This window comes from Lissotriton helveticus, chromosome 2_1, assembly GCF_964261635.1.
Source record: "Lissotriton helveticus chromosome 2_1, aLisHel1.1, whole genome shotgun sequence".
In the NCBI taxonomy this organism is placed as follows: domain Eukaryota; kingdom Metazoa; phylum Chordata; class Amphibia; order Caudata; family Salamandridae; genus Lissotriton; species Lissotriton helveticus.
In genome coordinates this window covers 1728257970-1728277925 of record NC_136059.1, presented here as the reverse complement: position 1 = coordinate 1728277925, position 19956 = coordinate 1728257970, and the positions used below count along the sequence as shown (strand labels likewise).

The 19956-nt window shown below is 44.8% G+C and overlaps 1 protein-coding gene across 1 annotated transcript in view; it reads right to left on the bottom strand.

Annotated features, from left to right (window-relative positions):
* Positions 1 to 19956, bottom strand: part of GRIN3A (glutamate ionotropic receptor NMDA type subunit 3A) — a 610101-nt gene that overhangs the window by 139598 nt on the left and 450547 nt on the right. Inside the window, exon 5 of the mRNA XM_078677625.1 lies at positions 11016 to 11131. Within this exon, the coding sequence (XP_078533751.1) occupies positions 11016 to 11131 (116 nt within the window). The remainder of the gene's footprint in view (positions 1 to 11015; positions 11132 to 19956) is intronic.

Sequence of the window (19956 nt, the reverse complement as noted above, 5' to 3'; positions counted from 1 at the left end):
TGTAGCTTTTGTTTGTGGTTAGCCAAATGGATGGTACATACTTCTAAAATTTGTATTGTTGCTCTGGGCAGGTAAGCATTCAAGACTCACTTAGTATGCACTTTACTGTCTATTTTCATTGGGCTGTTGCACATTTTAATGCACTACTGAAGACATGGGCAAGAAAGAATTGTAGATTTACTCAATATTAATTTCATTGGTTACTTTAATGGGCAGCTACATTCTTTTGTTTCTGTTGTTGACATGGTACTGTGGATCCAACCAGCATTCATTTTAGGGAGTCTGCATTTCATTAGCCCATCATAGGTTTTAAGTATATTTTGTTTAAGCTTGTCACAGCTGATATTGTAACTTGATATATCTTGCTGTAAGGTGCCACCTGCCACAGAATTTAGTTGTGTTAACTAGACACTTTAATGGGTATTCCAGCTGGTAAGCTACTTATGTTTAAACTTTTTTACTGATGACACGGGCAGCCAATCACTTCAAATCCTCTCAATAGGCACGTTAAAGTATTATATGCACTTTACTTGTCTGAAAAAGATCTCTTCATAACTCAGTCAAGTCAAGCTTGTTATTGCTGATACTGTAATTCGATGTAAGGCATTACATGCCACTCTATCAACAAGTCTTTTTGTACTTATAAGTTGTTATGGTTTGTGTTACCTTTTGCAAGGGTTTTAATTCAATGAGTAAATAATAAAAAACTTGAAACTTGTCTGATGGAGTCCTATGGCAAACAAATTCCTTCATATCAAATATGCCCTATTATGTCCCGCCCTAATTAAATCCCCTCCATATTACAGATGTCCCTTCATCATATATGTCCTGATGAGGCCCTTACATAATGATACAGGTTGAAACGCTGTTTATTACCATAACAAACAAACTGTCTCCAATATAAATTTAGGTTTATGCGGAGACATAAAATGCCTAGTTGGCTATTGAAATTTTCCTTTGTTGTATGTTTGTTAAACACACTGTTCTAATTAATTTTATTTCGCTCCACTCCTCTCCTTCAGTGTGTTTTTTACTTTACTTGGGACACATTATACCTTTTCTCTGAAATTACATATTGTTTTAAAACTTGTTAACCATTATATGTAGACACATATTTAATGCTTATGGATAGGTTAATATGAGGTAGTGTTTTTCTGGTTTTTTTGATGTGACAATGCATTAAGTGCATATGATTTCACTACTTTTAGGGCCTGATTACGATGTCGGTTGGGAACTAAACCGCCGACTCCTTGTCAGATTCGGTTCCGACCGACTCGCGTTCAGTGGTTCCGCCCGACCGATTATGATGCTTCCGATCACAGTTCGGAAGGACTCCCATTGACTTCAATGGGGCCTGTGATCCGACCGCCAACACAGCCTCCTATGGGAAAAATGGGTGTCTGCGGAAAACCTTGCACCCTGTTGTGGGCACCCCATGGTGCCTGCCACATTTTGCATGGTTTTACAGGGGGGTCCCTTAGGTAACCCCTCGACCCCAAACTGTGCAACTCAGGATGAAGGGGGGCCTGCTAGGGGCCCCCAAAGTCAGTGTCCAACAGCCTTTTCATGTCGGACAGACCGAGCCAGAAATGTTGTTGAAATCCGACATCGTAATCGGTCAGTCAGAAACGCTGTCCATTGAGCTGTACGAATCGGCTCTGACCGATTCAGATTCTCTGAATACCGGTCGTAACCGATTCAGAATGACCGAGCGGTTCCCCTTCCGACCGCGAGCATGGTAATTAGTCAATCAAGAATGTTTCGACCAAGGGGTCAATTACGATGTCAGAACGTATCCTCCTGACTTGGGGCACGATTACGATGTTGGTCGGAAAGCTTTCCAACCGACCGATTACGATAGTCAGACACCATTCGGACTTTCTGAGTTGGTTCAGAATGGCACTCGGAGGAACCGTGTCAGTCGGAGCCGATTCATACAGATCTACGGACCGCGTTTCCGACCAGGCGATTACGATGTCAGATTTGGACAGCCTTTCCGAATCGGATGGTCCAACACAGACCGGCTGTTGGAATCTGACTTGGGGGCCTGGAGCAGTCCCCCATTCACCAGGAGCCTTCAGAATGGGGCCCATGGGGGCACCCAAGGGACCCCCCTTTCAGACCATGCACAGTGTGGCAGGCACCAGGGTGCAAGATTTTCCCCACCCACCCCTTCTTCAATGAGAGCATGTGTATTCGGTCGGAACACAGGCTACCATTGAAGTCAATGGGAGTCCGATCGAATGGTATCCGGAACCATCATAACCGGTTGGTCGGACTCCCTGAATCTGATTCAGTCGGAAACCATTCCGAGACCGATTCGGACGAAATGCTTTCCGACCGACTTCGTAATTGGGCCCCAAGTCGGGAGGATAGGTTTTGATACGGTCTAGGAGAATACGACTTTCGGTTATAGGCTTTCCGACCGACATCGTAATCAGGCCCTAAATACTATAAGTGAGTCAGGTGAGAGCCAATGTTTTTCCAAAATAAATAGTTTCAAAGATTTGCACAGGCATATGTGTTGTTCTTGTAATATAAGTATTTTATGAATTTGTCAGGATGGCCATTGGCTGGATAAAGTTTGATCATATGCTGTTAAATTACTTCTCAAATCAGATGTTATGTGGAACATTGACAGAAGAAATGCATCTCAGGAAGTACCCTAGTGTCATAGGCCAAAAAGACAACCCCATTTTAACAAATGTTCTAGGGGGAGTTGAGGAGCCCATAGTTTCAGAGTCAATCTCTACTATGAAAGGCCCATGAAGATATCAATAACTTGACGTAAACCCCCTTTTTCACGTTCGCTGCTGGCAATATGTAAGTAAATAAAGTATTTTAGCCTGCAGTGTTAGTGACCCCAACTCTTCCCTTTCTACTTAGGTTTGTTACTATGTGATTTTTACCCTATGTGCTTCAGACCTATGTAATTATAACAAGCCGTAATTATCCCGATATATATTATAATTATATTATTGCTGCTAGTATTTATGACAATTGTTAGGAAAAGCCTCTTTTTGTCCTATCAACCCAAAACATTTGGACAGATGCTGCCGGTATTTCATATTTGAGAGTGTACTGAGGTCTGGTAACCAACCTTAGTGCCAGTGTTCTAACCCTATACAAAATGTATGTTGAATTGCCTACTCTCAATTAGCATAAGTTAACTTACTTATAAGTCCTTAGTATATGGTACCAGGTGTACCCAGGGCCTGTACGTTAAAGTGTCCAACCAGGGCTGCAGCACTAATTGCACCACCATGAGTGTGGCACAGCACAACACAACATGGTTCCCAGTCTGCCACTTTTGACTGGAAGAGATGCTTTAAAACTGCTAGTTGGACTTTGCCATTTAAACCAACAACGAAGCCCCACTTCCCTTAACAGCACATATATAAGTCTCCCCGAAGGATGCCCAATTCAGTGCTAAGGCAGGGAACTGTATATTCATAAGTACGACATGTACTTTAATTAGTCCTAACAGTAAAATCCCCAAATTGTTGTTTTACTGTGCAAAGACTAGAGGCCCTATTGGCCAGTACAGTGTTGCAGGCTGACATCGCTGCCCTGCTACTTTCAGAATGGGTCTTCTAAAACTAGTACTTCAAGGTATCAAATTAATTGTGGCACTAAACCCGACTTGATGCCCAAATTCAATTTAATGTCACTTTTAAGGAAAGGCAACTTTTAGAAATGTGAATGACTCCTCAGCCTTAGGACATGAGAGGCCTGCAGTAGAGGGAGGTGTCACCTTCCCCTGGAGTAAGCCACACAGTGTGTTGGCCCAAAAGGCGAGCATCAAAAGAAGAAGCGGCCTTTGATAGGCAAAAGGCAATTCTTCTAGAGAGGGGCTGCCCCTTTGTTCAGGTAGATGAGCTGGCCGCAGGTACAGAGAAGGGAAACCAATTGCCAAACTGGTTTTGCCATGGACAGGTAGCCCACAGGTAGCCACACCTCTAGGTTAGGCTACCAAGGTCTACACACTGAGAGAAGAGTTCAGACATATTGAGAGTGGGTTGAATAGTGCACTCTAGGATAGCACTGCCTAGCACCGGAGCACTGCCTGGTATTAGGGGATTTTAACATCCACATGGATATAAGGAACGATGCTGACACTATTAAGATCTGTGACACTACCTCCCCTTTGGGTCTCTCCCCCTATCTTTCTGTTCCCACGCATAATAAAGGTCATATGCTAGATCAAGTTTTCTCCACTATTCCTATTGATATCTCCTCACCTGCACCGGTCTTATGGTCGGACCATTTTTTAGTTAATTTCCATATTATCCAAACTGATAAATCTTCACGTAACATGTTTGGTCGCCCTCTCCAGGCCTCTCGTGCCTATCATCAAGTCACCCCTGAGATGTCAGCACAGGCTTACCTTTCCCACCCCTGCCTGCTGTCTGGCATTATAGAGAAGGACCTTGATCTCCTGCAGACGTGGTTTGTGGAAAGATTAGATGAACTAGCCCCGGTAACAACTTCCCGCAAGCCCGCCTGCCGGGTTTCTGCCCCCTGGTTCACTGCAGCCTTGTCAGTGAAGCGACGGCAATGTAAGGCAGCTGAAAGGGCGTGGCGGAGCCATTATGACACCACGGCTAAGATGGCATACAGGGTATCCATTAAGTCATATCACAGAGACATTATGTTAGAGAAGAAAGCCTATTTTTCAGGAAGAATCGAAGCTGCCACAAACACCAGTAAAGAAATGTTTTAAATTGTGAAGGAATTCACTACTCCTAAAATGAGCACGGTTCCATGCTCTCGCTCTGAATCATGGGTCATCTTATTGGCTGATTTCTTCACCAATAAAATTAAGTCCATCCAGGACTCCTTTCTGCTGTCTGGGGTAGTGGCAGACTCTGGTGCCAGTATTCTTCCCTCTTCTCTGATGGGGGGAACCCCACCCTCTCTTAATTTCCTCAATTAAGCTGTTCAACATCATTGGATCTTCTCACCAATTTAAAATCTGGCTCCCCCCTGGATCCCTGCCCGGCCAAGTTTCTTGCTAGAATGGCTGAAGTGATTAATCCCTTAATCAATCCAGTGCTTAATCTTTCCCTTAGCACGGGAGTGGTACCTTCAGCCTGGAAGCAAGCCCTTATTATACCGCTTCTGAAAAAGCCTAATTTGGATCCGGTGGTCCATGCCAATTATAGACCTATTTCTCTCCTGCCAGCCTTTGCCAAGGTTGTTGAGAAACATGTCCACTCCTCCCTCTCCAACTTCCTTGAGGTGAATAACATTCTGCACTGCACTCAGTCGGGTTTCCGTGCTAATATGAGCACGGAGACAGCGTTGCTGGAAGTAACGGAGGCAATCAAGGAGGTTTTGGATGCCGGGGGTAAGGCAATGTTGGTGATGCTTGACCGTTCGGCAGCTTTCGACACCGTCTCCCACGGTGGTCTCCTCACAAGACTCAGTGAGATCGGTCTGTGGGGGACGGTGTTCAGCTGGTTTAAGTCCTTTCTAGCGGGCCGGCGTCAAACGATCTGGGCCCCTCTGTTCTCTGCCGTGGTGCCGCCATTAGAGGTGGGAGTCCCTCAGGGCTCAATTTTGAGCCCGACTCTTTTTAACATCTTTATGGCCCCCCTGGCGGCACTGGCGGAGTCATTTGGCACCCAGATCGTGTCATACGCCGATGACACCCAGCTCCTGTTCACTTGTGATAAGGGGTCTGATTTCGATGGGGAGAGCATCAGAGGCTGACTGGGGGTGGTGTTTAAGTGGTTCCAGCAAAACAGCCTGAAGTGCAACTCGGATAAATCTGAGGTGTTCTTTTTCGGCTGCCTATCAGATCCTAGGTGGCAGTCTTGGTGGCCTGTGGACATGTTCCCTCCGTCGGCTGCTTCATCAATGGCCAAGAACCTTGGAGTAAAGATTGATAATGGTTTGTCGTTGAAGCCTCAGATTCTTGGCCTAGTAGGGAAATGTTTTGGCCTCCTTAATATGCTCCGAAAATTCCTTCCTCTGCTTTCACAGGTTCATAGGAAAATTACGGTGCAGGCACTAATTGGGTCTCGCCTTGACTATGCCAATGTCCTGTACCTCGGATTGTCAGAGTATCTTCTTCAACGCTTGCAAGTAGTCCAAAACTCGGCTGCACGAGCCGTCTTTGGCCTCCAGCGGAGAGCCAGAGCCTCTGATCTCTTGAAGACACTCCACTGGCTTCCTATCTGGAAACGAATTGTGTTTAAGGCGCAGACTCTTGCCTTCAAGGCTCTCCATGATATCGGTGCTAAATACATCTGAAGACGGCTGACTTTTTACCAACCGTCTAGATCTGAGGTCAGCGTCCCTGGCCTTAGCCTCGGTCCCCGTTACCAGGAGAGCGCGGATAGGAGGCCGGTCTTTTAGACGCCTGGTGCCCCTACTATGGAACACCTTGCCGGTGTCTCTGAGAAAGAACGTCAATCTGTTAGCTTTCAGGAAGGATTTAAAATCATGGCTGTTTGTCCAGTAGCGCTCATCTCCCATTTGCCTGTTCTCTGTTCCGTGTTAGGTCTGAAGTGCCGGGACACTCTTCGGAGTAGCTGAGCGCTATACAAAACCACCCCTAACATAGATGTCACATAGCTGGAAGCCATCAGGGATCCTAGTAGCCCATTTGCTAGTGATGGCTTCATTTCCCAGAGCACTTTCAGGCTATAAATATGATACCCATGGCACCCGGAACCTCATATCACATCTTAACTGGAGAGAGGACCCAAAAAGGGTTTCCCTGATGACCCCTGGACCTGGCCAGAGAGGCTGCACCAACTGCTGGACATCACCTGCTGCTCATTGGGCTAGTGAAGAAAGGACTGTGCCTGTGGTGCCTGGCTCATGGAAAGTTGCTCCAAAGCTCCAGACAGGAAAGGTGAACTCAAACAGTCAGTCAACTGACTCCCTGCTCCAGCACCAGAGCCATAAAAGCTGAAGGAGACTGTCCTGGCTAGTCAGTAGCCACTGAAGAATCACCACTGGCCCCCCATGTGCAGCCAAAAGACCACCCCTTGACCCCAGTAAAAGTTGCATCCATATGTACTGGACCCGGGAGAGTCGTTAGAGTATGAAATGGCCATCCAAGATGGACACTAGCCTGTGCCATAGAAACCGCTGGACCTGCTGTGGCTTGAGACAGGAAGCTCAGTCAAAGCTAGGCTTTGGCTGAAAGAGTACTTTGACTCCTGTGGCCAAAGTTACCCCACTTCAACTGTGGACCGAGGATTAACCCCAGAAAGACCCTGTTAACTGCACAGCACCCAGAGCATCTTTTAGCATACTGCATCCTTAGCATCAGGACTTCTCTATTGAACTCTATGGCAGTCCTTGCATAAAGTGTGGAGCCGGACTGGAGACTGTTTTGGTGGCCAGTTAACTGCCTAAATACTCACTATTGGCTCTTATTTACTTTCTTCCTGTTAGAATTGGTTGCCCATTCTGGGCCAGAGTAGTCAAACAAAACTCTTTAAAACTTTTGAAAAGTTTGCAAACTTTACTGTTACCAATACTTGTTTGTAGTTGAGACTAAAACACTGAGATTTACTTTTTACTTACAAATCAGTATCTCGAAACCCTCTGGTGGATTTTGCCCATATTGGTGTCTAAAATTCATAAAAATATAATCTATTGTTATAAATTGGGTTTGAATTTCTTACGTGTTTTGCGACTTTCTTATTTCGTTGTTTGATGCTTCTAAATGCTTTACACTAATTCCTTTGTTTAACCCCTTCCCTTGCAAACGACCATTGGCCGACGCAGCCCCGCCCACGCAATAGAACACCCGCAACGTGGCGGAATGCCCGCCGCGGTAAACGAGTTAAGCCTTCCTGCTCACAGCCACAGCTACTTAGGGTTGGCCTAGAGGTTCTACAAATGAGTCTGATTGGGCCAAGACAGTTTAGTGAGGGTATTACATGGTGAGGTCTCACAACCACACCATATAATACATCACAATCCTCAGGACAATACTGTATTATTTATGGTTATCCATTTTTTATCGCCAATATCATTTCATAACCATTGATGGTCCATTTCTGCAGCTATATTGAAATAAAGGAAGTTTTTAAACTCTTATGTAAAGTACTCCATCATCCACTAGGTCTCATCAAAGCTATAGACGGAGTTAGCCTAGTGGCTAGGGCGGTCGACCTCGAATCTGGGGAACCGGGGTCACGTCTCGGCAATGATGCTGAAAATCCTGTGATTCTGGGCAAATCACTTAATCTCCCCATGCCTAACAAAAATGAACGTGTCCTCATGTAATGCAACTGGTGCTATGTAAAGCGCTCTGATACCCGATACCAGGGCAAGTTTGCGATATATAAAACTCCGTAAAAAAAATACCTGGGTGCATTAATGAGAAATATTCTGGGAAGGAACTTTGGACCCCTTGTTCAACACCTGCCAATCTTCCAAACTATACAAGATCAGAAGGCATGTTTACTAGTCTTGAAATTGTGTACCATGCCCATCACATAGAGGTACCATTACAATGCTGCAAATATGTTTTGACACCTATGTGTCCTCTTTCAACAATAACATCACCCACACCAATTGGTGAGAAGAGATGGCTTTGAAAATTGAACTGCTAACTATAAGCATGAAGCATGTTCTGCCAGAAACTTTGGGGCCCATGTTACACAAAAGAGTGCACTTTTAACTGAACGGCCAGTTGCAGACCGGCACAATAAGCACCCTATTACACTGAATGCACCTTTCCTATTGAAGATGCAAACTTGCATCTGCCGAGGGAACAGGGTATTAGTGAAAGGTTTATCAGCTGTTTGAAGTTGTGAGTCTCCATTTCACTGTGCAGGCAACAACCTCACCTGCTTGTCAGAGTGGAGTAAAGTTCTTCCTGCTTGCAAGGGCAGTGAGTGACTGCACGCATCTGAAGTGGGATGCTTGAGGGGCCCTTGTGGTCGCTTCTTGCTCCCCCCAAAGGGCGCTCTACCTCTGCCCCTCCTCTATGTGGTGCACCATCCGTGTCTTTGCCTTTGACTCTCACCTGTATTTCCTTATTGCAACCCATGCAAATGAGTGAACACCCCCTCGTGATGATACCAGCGCAAAATGTGTGGTGGTGCAATTCATATTATAGAAGGGGCAGCATAAGCGGATACAAAAGCCCGTTCCCACTGGGGCACTTACTGCAATATGGGTCTAGGTGTGCTAAAACCCCATAATCAATATTTTTACTGTAAGCTTTCTCGTTTGCTGGAATATGCAGAAGAAGCCTTTATATCACTATAACTTACCCTACTGCAACCTTGATTCCCTGCCACTTTAACAACACAGACGTTTTTGTTTTTTAAAATTCCTGAAATCATTCGGACCCGGGCTCAAACCAATCAGAGAAAGGCAATAGACACAGAGAAAAGACAAGCGTACTACAAACACCACCAGCAGGACTGAGAGGATTTTGTGGCTGATTACGATAGCGGACGGACTTCAGTCTGTCTGCCATCGTCTCGGGCAGTAGGACTGCCTGCCTACAAGGTGGCAGTCCCACAGGTGGTATTACGATGGGGCTGCCACCACGGTGGCTGCAAGTGCCATACTTAACTTGCGGTGGGTGCTGCTGACTGCAGCATCCACCGCAATGTTATGAATGCACTTTTTACATTTCCCTACACTACGTGGCAGGCACCATGTGGTACATGCCACATGGTGAAGCGAAATGTAGGGGCGGCACCATAGGTACCCCCCAACCCTAAAACCAAAGTGCCCAGGTGAAAGGGGGGCCCATTATGGGCCCTCAAAGTTCATCCCTGCCAGCCTTTCCATGGCAGGTGAACTGCCATGGAAAGGCTGGAAGGGATGGACCTTCGTAATCCCAATGGCGGTGCCTATTTAAGCGACCACTAGGGCCTCCGCAGCACTGGCAGGCTCAAGGAGCCCATTGGATGCGTGATGGTCGGAGTCTCCAAACGCCACGGTCTTGCCCGCTTTAGAATATGGCAGGTGGAAAATGGCTTCACGTTGGTGGTGAACCTGCCACCGACAGCCTTTTGATGGGAGGTTCACCACCATCATAATCAGCCCCGTTGTTTGGTGTGCATGAAGCAGTTGTCAAACGTGCATGTGTGATTTTGACAAAAATTTCTATCCTGCTGGTCGTGTGGAGATCTTGCAAATTAACTGACCGTAAAAGGGCTTCCAAACGGCTGTTAGACCAAACAGACTCAACAGAACATCTGTGCACTGAAAATGCACATGACATCACACGAACGAGAGTAAAGGAACTTTTATGATATGTATGAGGACTGCAAGTTACTTTTTATCTAACCATAGTTAAAAAGTATGATGCACGAGAAATCTGAAATGATGCCTCTCTCCTGAAAGGTGGCGTAACCGTTTAATTAATGTGAAGAGTTTTTCATCAAAAGTCATGGCACATATGAACTACAAAAGGAAAAAAAAACTTACAGACACATATTTTATTCCTAGGATAAGATAAAGTAATACAAGTATTAAAAACTGGGGGCCCGATTCACAAAAGTAATCTTTTACGACTTTCGGTATTCACAAAGTGCATTAGGATTCCTAACTTTACTACTCCTAAATGCCCTTTGTGAATACCGAAAGTCGTAAAGTTAGGCCAGTGTCTCAGTTTACTTTTGTGAATCGGGCTCTGGATGTTTGGCTGGCTGCATATTTTCCTAGGACAGCATTTGCTAATACCTGTTCTTTAAATAGGACCCCGAGAGGATTCTTTGAGATGCAGTTGAGCTCCTCACACAAAACGAAAGTATGCACGGTGCCCCTTTCCATCTATTAGCCAATTTCGCAGAAGTCTGAACAAAAATAATGACTTCAGAATCCTTCGGAGGAGCATCCGAGGTCCGCACGTATTCCTGCCAATGCATCAGTGACAAACTTTTTAATGATCACTTCAACAGAAGAAAAGAAATCTCATTAAACCCCAAACATTTCACGTCTTTTCAATCTAAGGCCAGGACGCGCGAGGTTGCCAAGAGGAACATTTCACAAGTAGAGGATATTAGTTAAAAACGCATCAATACCTTCAATGGCGAACGGCTTCCCTACTGTCAGCAGTTTGCAGTCAGCATCTATCGACACCTCGTAGTCCAGCAGCGCTTTATCCATAATGAAGGCGTCCAGGGTTTCCGGATCATTCCTGCATTTAAGATCCGGACAAACCAGAGAGACGAATTAGCTTCAGCCACAGAATGTTAGTAAGAAAGTTCAAGCTAAGGCATACTGCTGAATTACATAAAGGAAATAGAATATAAAGGACATTTTAAGGAAAATGTCATCCTTTAGTCAAATCTCAAAGAACCGTCCCTTAGAAACTGGCTTTAAACCACACTGTCACCATTTCAATCAAACAGGATCTTACAAAGAACAACTTCTGCGTTTGTAGTAAAAAGTCAAACAATGTGCTGGAGACTTTGTTAGGTCATTCATGTACATCAAGTTTTCACATTTATATGCCACTCTCTTAACTTACAGCCACATGCATCAAGCTAAAATTCAGTCGCAAACGGGCAGAATTCGGATGGCACATGCATCAATATTGCTTTTTGCGATTCCTTAATTGCGAAAAATAAGGAATGGCAATTAAGGAATCGCAAAATGTAATGCATCAAAAAATCGTGAGAAAATTGCGATTTCTTAATATTCCCTAATTGCGACTCGCAAATTGCGAGTCGCAATTAGAGAATACCTCTACATTCATTTCTATGGGAATGGGAAGACATTCTCAATTTGCGATTAGCAATTAGCGAATCGCAAATTTTGAATGCGATTTCAAGGGTGCAGGGGTGTCCAAAGGACACCCTGTTGCACCCCTGAAATCAATCTGTGAACATATGTTGTGCACCCGCATGCCCTAAGGGCATGTGTGTGCACAACATGAAACTTTGAAAAATGCACAAAAGTGCATTTTTCAAAGTTTTAGCAAATTACCATGAGGTTCAACCTCATGGTAATTTGCTCCCCCTAATTGCGAAATCACTATTTTTTTAAGTTGCATGCATTGCATTTACGGAATCGCAAAATGCGATTCCTTAAATGCAATCGCAATTTGAGAATTCGCAAATATTTGCGAATTCTCAAATTGCGAGGGCCTTCACCCTTCATGCATTCCAAAAGCAGATTTTGCGATCGCAAACGGATGATTTTTGCGATTCGCACCGTTTGTGAGCGCAAAATCCTTTGATGCATGTGCCAGTCAGAATCTGCCGCTTTGCGACCGGTATTTTTGCATTTGGGATGCATCATCCCAAATGCAAAAATCGCAATTTAAGGAATCTCTAAATTAAGAATCCTTAAATTGCGATTACATTTAAGGAATCCCAAATTGAGATTCCTTAATTGCAATGCATCAAAGTAAAACAATTAGTGATTTCGCTAATAGGAGTAGCAAATTACCATGAAGTTGAACTTCATGGTAATTTGCAAAAACTTTTAAAAATGCACTTTATTAGGTGGGCATGTCTGTGTGCAACATATGCACACAGATCAATTTGAGGGGTGCAACAGGGTGTCATTTTGACACCCTTGTACCCTTGAAATTGCATGGGCAATGTGCGAGTACCTACTGGTACTCACAAATTGCTCATGCAATCTCAAATTCATGAATGGGACAGCATTCCTTAATTGCGACTCGCAATTTGTGAGTAGCAATTAAGGCAGGTGTAGGAATCGCGATTTTTATAGCGATTCCTACATGCATAGGCTTTTGCGATTCCTAAATAGCGATTCCTTAAAAATCGCTATTTAGGAATCCCCAATACTTCTGTCGATGCATGTGGCTGATACTGGGTAAAGTAAAATAGGTATTGGTAGAATGACTGTATTATCGTTTTCATCTCACTGTGTTACAGACAGGAAGCAGCCTTATGCAAATCAGTTTGAATCCTGCTTCAATGGAACAGTCAAACCCAAACTGATGGACTGCATCAATTTTGAGCAAGAACGCAAACAACCAAGATCAAATTTTTAGGCCTGTTTATTAGCCAAGACATTTTGATGTTACTAAAATCATATGCATAATATACTTACTTAAAGGGATGTTCAACCAGTTCTCTATCCATTGATCTGTTGTTATGTCCTTTACATTTTGCTTCCTCCTACTACAGCATAGGACGATGGCTCAGCCTACTTAAGCCACTGGTTAACTTCACTTTGAGTGACTGCATGTTGCTCTTTCACAATTAGGACATCCCTACACAATGTAGTTCCCATCAGTGCCAGTGTTTCTGTTTGTACTTTATGATTACTTTAGTGTTGCCCTTGAGTTTAGAGCCTGATGTAATAGCAGAAAGCTTTTGATGTAACCAACACTCATTCCAGCCTTATTGTTTCCTTTATCCTGCCAATGGTGTTGTACATTGCTTTTGGAGCACCTTATGTTTTTATACCTACTACTATTTCACAGCATAACAGACTGTGCCCATTTGAAACTGTTCTTTATTAAGTTATGCCTTCTTTCTTTCTTTCCTTCCTGCTTTCCTATTTTTAATCCTTTTCCTTTGTTCCCTTTTTTCTTGCCTACTTTCTTTCCTTATTTCTTGCTTTCTTTCTTGACTTTGTTCTTTCTGTCTTACCTTCTTTCTTTCCTTCCTTCTTTCTTCCCTTATTTTTGTACTTCTTCATCTTTTGTTTGTTTGTTTGTTTCTTTTCTTCTCTCTCTCTTGTCCATTCTTTCTTCTTTCTTTCCTGCTTTACTTCATTCTTGGCTTTTTCTTCTTTCTTTCTTTCTTTCTTTCTTTGTTTCTTTCTTTCTTTCTTTCTTTCTTTCTCAAAGGCAAGAGACTAGCAGCAACTGCCAGACCGATTGGCTGTTTCAGGTCTGTGTTATCCCAGACCTTTGTTTTTACTAAAATTATGTATATGGGGCTTGCAGGCCTTTTCAACCAGACTTCATCCATTGGTCTGTGGTTGTGTCATTCACATTTGTCTAGGGGCAATGTGTCAGCCCACCTCAGCCCTGGGTTGACTTCACTATAACGCACAGCATGTTGCCCTTTCACAAGAGCACATCCAAACAGAATATTTCCCTTCAGTACTAGGGAGTACTATGGTAGTGTGTGGTTTTTTGAGACAAAAATTTTTTTTTGCCTTCTGCCTATGTTATGTTTCACATTGATGAGGCCCGGCAGCTTTCCAAACAATAATGTTTTGCAAAAACCATGACAAAATACAAGAATAAATTGCAGAAAGGCTGGCGGCCAATACTGGATCTATTAACTTTGGGAATGCTTGTTACTTATTGACATTCTTTACGATTTGTAGCTCAGTCTCTGGGCCTACTTGTTGCACTTAGGGTGTCTTACTGTGTAAATTATTCTCAGATATTGGCAAGGTGGATCACACCGAAGTATATCATTTTGTTGCTCACTCTCTTCCAATACTAGTAAAGAACATTATAAGGAAAAGGAAGGAAGAGGGAGCAATAATACCAGCTTATTTACTTATTTATCAGCATTCCTCCACAAGCAACAGCTAGTTTTATTACAATACTCAAAATCTCCGATTGATTATTAAACAAAAGGGATACCCTGCATCCCATAAACAATAAATGGAAAGCATTTAAAAGAATTCTTAAGGAGGTAACAATGACTAAAAGACAATAACTGTAATAAAAAAGTTTTGGTAAAGCCAAAAGGTCACCGATGTAAAAAGCAGAGTGACTGCCTTTGCTAATGCTTTTCTATGTTGTCAGAAACTAATAACACAATTACCTCTAGAGAATCATATACAAGAATGCAGGCATCATGACGCATGCTTACACAAGTAGACTTTTGGTTAGCCATCTTGGAAAAAATCCTATTCCCATTCTGTTACAAGATGGCCGCAGAGGAGTAACTTAATGTACTGGTAGTCATGTTTTCTTTTTTTTAGTGTTCCTAAATCCATGGGCGAAATTCAAATTAAAGGTAAAATAAACCAAAAGAAAGTATGCAGCAGATTGAAAAAAGGAAGCGTGTGGCACACTAGCACATGGCAGCTGAAGGGCTCTAGTAAAAAAAAAATATGAAAAATACATTGATAAAAAACCTGGTCCGACTGGGAAAGAAAGTAGGCCAGTGCACCAAAATAAAAGTGGCTCCCATTAGTGAATTAGATACATAAAAAAAGTAGCCCAAGTTTGCAAATTGGGGCGATTTTGAACTTGACTCACTGTATCTGTATTTTGCAAGGTTTGGAAGAATGCATGGATTTTAGTTTGCTGCAGGCAATATTTGTTTTAATGCTTGAGAAATCAAGAGTCAAAATCAGCACATCAGACCATAAAACAGGCCCTCAAATAGCCAAAAAAACAGCCCACAGAGCGACCTGTTACATCAGCCTGTCTGGAACGGCCTGATTGCCCTATAGGACAGTATGACCATGAAAACAGGGAGTGGGATAGGAAGTTTCAAGAAGAGGGGAAGTGAATAAAGGGCAACCAGGAGCAGTGCACTAGGAGGAATCAAGGAAAGACATGCACTCTCACGGAGTGCTAAAAGCAATGAAAACAGAATTGTTTCAAGTCAGCAATGGGAAGATACAACTCATCCATTCAGAATACTCCAAGTCCAAAATGCTTATGGGGGGGACAAACACAGGAGTAGGGAAGCCACTGAATCAAGAAAAAGATCTAAGATAAACAAAAAAAACATCTAATCATAAGAATATGGCCCACCCAAAGCCCATTATAGATACACACATTATGTATTGGAAATAACAGGTGAGCGACAGACCTAATAAAAAAGGATTGTGTGGGTGAATGGGTGAGAGGTAACTGGACGCTGCTTTCAGTTCCTAAAACAGGAGCACACCCCAATGCATAATGCTTGCCTTCCCAAGAAAATGTAATACTAAAATTACAAATTTATTTTTTCTCCAACAGAAAAAGAGAACACATTTTTCTGTTCATGCAGGGATGGACAGGCCTTTTATTCCAACAGGCATTTCCCAGTTGGGCTGGAGTTCTTGAAACCCGATTTTGGTTCCGTGGTCACTTTCCCTATCTCCATGAGGTTATTAGCAGCAGACATGAGGAGGCTTTGCGAGAGAGATAGAGAGAAATGGAGGGAGTGGTAAAGTAGAGAAGAACACTCAGACAGGAAGATGTGAGAGAAGAGAGGAGACAAAGAGAGAACAGATGGATGGAAATAAAGAGATAGCTTGAGGAGATGAAGGGAGCATGGCTAGTTTGCAGATTTTTGCTTGGGCTGCTTTTGGCTCCCCAGTCTGGCTTGTTGTCACCTCAATTACTTCGTTAACATTCCAGTGATTTATTTTTTGTAATACTGTTAGAACTGGGATTTCTGGTTGGCTAAGGCTTGCACCAAAGCCAGGCCGAAACCACCACTCTAGTCAGGGGAAGGGAGTTATACGCCAAAGATAACCCCTGCTCACCCCCTTGGTAGCTTGGCACGAGCAGTCGGGCTTATCCCGGATGCAATGTGTAAAGAATTTGCGCACGCACACAGCAACAACCTCCCAGGCACAAACCACAAAAGGAAATCCACACAAGGTTATATAAAAATAGCTTTTGTACTCTCATAACACATCAGATAGTAAACACATAACATACACTGTGCCAACTGGCACGAGCAATAGTCACAAGGGACTATTTACACAGGACAGGGCCACGTGGGCCACTGTCAGGATCAACACTTAGCAGAAATTGGTACAAGTAAAAATAGATCATAAACCTACAACCAGTAGCCACTGGTAATCACTGTAGTCCACCTCAACCAGTAACATAAACTACATTATGTACAGTCACATCAAGCGCAAATTACAACCTCACCTACATAAACACATTATGTAATCTCCTCACTAGTCTAAACACATTAGACCCTACCTCCTAATTATAACTCACATTTAGGGTGTAAAGCACAGAGTGAAGTACAATCTCACCAACACAAACCTACATAGGAAAAACAGCCTCATAATCATAAACCACAGTTTTAGAGGTATCAGATACAGGGTGCGCAAAACATACTATACACAGTACATTTCCTAGCACCACAATCATGAGCACATAATCACATTAGGGCCTTGCGCCCTATCCATATACCAGCCACCCTGGCCAACTGGCCATCTCAAGAAGGGGCTCAAATGCCCTGTGTCCAGAATGTCAGGGCGCGCTGCCAATGCAGCGCCAGTCAGGGGTGCGCCATCTGCGCAAACCTAAACGTTGCAGCTGCTCACTACTTGCTGGGCAGCTGAGAATGCCTGGGGGCCTAAACGCTGCAGCTGGCACTAAGTGCTGCGCAGCTGTGGAAGGCCTAACACCTCTGTGCTACTTCTGTCCCTCTCAGGGACTCTCACTGGAACTGCGCCTAAACGGTGCAGCTGCCCACTACTTGCTGGGCAACTGTAAATGATAGGAACTGCGGCATGGGCTCCAAGTAGCCCTTGAAACAAACTGTACCACAGGCTGGAGCCCTCTAGGCTCTGACCATCATCAGCAACGCGGTGGAGCCCTCCAGGCTCTAGGATCAGCTATGGGGCGGTGGAGCCATCTGGTTCTAAAATCAACTGTGCCCCAGTAGCCCACTGGCTCCTTAAAGAAAAAGGTGCCCCAAACGTTGGAGCCTTCTGGGTCTGAAACTAAAAACATGCCCAAACGGGGTCTCACTGACCCCTGAGGACCCCACAGGGCCTTTTAGGTAAATAGGACCATCGTTTGAGCCCTCTGGCGCGGGAAATAACTGGGGCTTGAAACTGCCCTTGGGCCACTCTGGCCCACTAGGTAGAAGAACTACCCCCTCGGTGGAGCGCAAGGGCTCTGGGGGCACACGGGCCCTGGAAACAATCGGAGGGGCATCGGTGGAGCGTCCTGCAACGGCGGGTCCGCTCATCCAGCCCGAAAGAACTTGTGCGCTCTTGAGTGGCCCGCTCTCCTGGCGGGACCGCTCCTACTCTGCCTCTCCCCGCCTGGACTCCCTGGCTGAACTCACCGGCTGGGGAGGGGGCGGAGGCAAAAGTCCTCAATCCGCGGCGGCATGCTGGGTGCTCCCTACTCATGGGAGCCCCGCCCGACAGCGCCCTGGTTCACCCGGTCCCCCATCTCGGGACCAGGACTTAGAGGGGAGCCCGCGAGGCGAGGCGGCTTCTCCCTCGGCCGGGGAGGAGCAGAAGTGGAGCCCGCGCCGCTCCGGCTTGCATGGACGGCCCCGCCCACAATCAGGCGGCGGGCCGGACATCTCCTTCCGGCGCTTCTCCTGGGCCGCGGCGGTAAAACTTGGGCACAAAAGAGGGGTAGGCGCCCTCGTAAGGCCACATCACAACGCAGGGTGGGCACCTGGTTAAATTAAAGCACAACAGGTGGAATAAGCGAGGTGGGCACCCGCGATGTCCCGGCAATCTCGGGGGAATCCCTACGCCGGGGATTCCCTCCTGGCGAGCAGCATCGCGCTGCGCATCCCAGGCTCCTACGTAGCTGGGCAAATCAAAAGTATCCATAAAGCGATCCTCCTGGCAGCTGTGCACTCCCAGGTCACTACAGCAACAGAAGGGCCCTGTAGGAAGAGGAAACACAGCGCTCCCAAGGAAACATCAACCCTTGGCAAAGGCAGAACAAGGAGAACAAGGTCCAGATAGTCCATCAGGCATCCAGGGGCAGGGCAGGGCCCAGGGAGGCAAGCCTTCCCCTGGGCCCCAGCAGCAGCATGGCTCTGGTTGTTTCAAGTGTCATAACAAGAAAATTTTTCATGGGGTCACAGCCCCTTATTATACACTGAAATCCTTTGTTTCCAAAGGTGCAGGCAAAGGGCGAACCAGATGCAACTGGTTCTTGAGTACTTTGTTTTGCTCAGCCCCTCTGCCTATTCACAGGGTGGTCAGGGACATCAGACACACCACAGGGGGTGGAGCCAGCATTGTGGAGGGAATGCCCAGCCCTATTCAGTACCCAGGTGCACTCCTCCCTTCCATAAACATGCAGATCTCTCCATTCACCACCGGGGCAGACCCATCCTGACTCCTGGAGCCAGGCACACCAGCCAACTCCAGCCAATCACAAGCCAGACAGTCAATTCACATTCACTGCACAGGCATGCCAACTTCTAGAAGTGGCACTTCTCCACTAGACACAATAAATCCGTGCACATCATCGCGCAGCATTTAATCTCACGAGTTCGCACATACCAAACTCGCCCCTGCAATCCCCACACATCAGGAACTACCATGGACACACATATTCCCCATGCATTCCTATGGGAGGGCAGGCCACTCTCACCACACATACACAGAGAGCGCACGCACTTTACACTGGACCACAGTGAAAAAGTGCGCAGAGGCCTATAATCACCAACACCAGGTCACAAAAACAGGCTAGGAAAATGCAAAAAGTTTCGGAATGAACCTGCTTAAAGGGCCAAGTGCAACAAATACCATCTTAATTTCAGTGTTCACTATGCTGGTGTTGATTTCCTACTTTATTGTCAGAATAACATCTATATTCCACCGGCACACTTTCTTACCGGTTCTTCGTTGGCTCCTCTATCTTTGCTAAGAAAACATATGTTTCTGTATCTAACCGAAGTTGTTGCAGCTTTGCTGTATGGTTATGTGTTGCCTTTGCTTTATTGTCCTTGCACTTTTTTTTTTCAAATCGTTTTTATTGAGTTATAAGAAAAAACAAATAATAAGAACATTCATAATAATAATGAAGAATAAGAATAAGTAAATCAATCAAACAGGGGAAAACAGATACAAAGACAACGTAAGTAAATAGAAACTATAAACTATAAAATATAAATTATAAAATATAAATTATAAATTGCTCAAGTGCCCAACCAAGATATTCGCAGTTAGTTCGTAGAAGAAGTAGAGGTAAATGAGCCAGCACAGTTTACGACGGGAGTTCACAGGAGTATATAGTGCAGTATGTAGCACAAGTGTGTGAAATATTTACATACTATGCAGCTAGCCCCTTGCGTGCTTCTGTCAGCCAACGGCTGTGGCCCTCACTCCCTTCATAGTGCTGCGCACGTC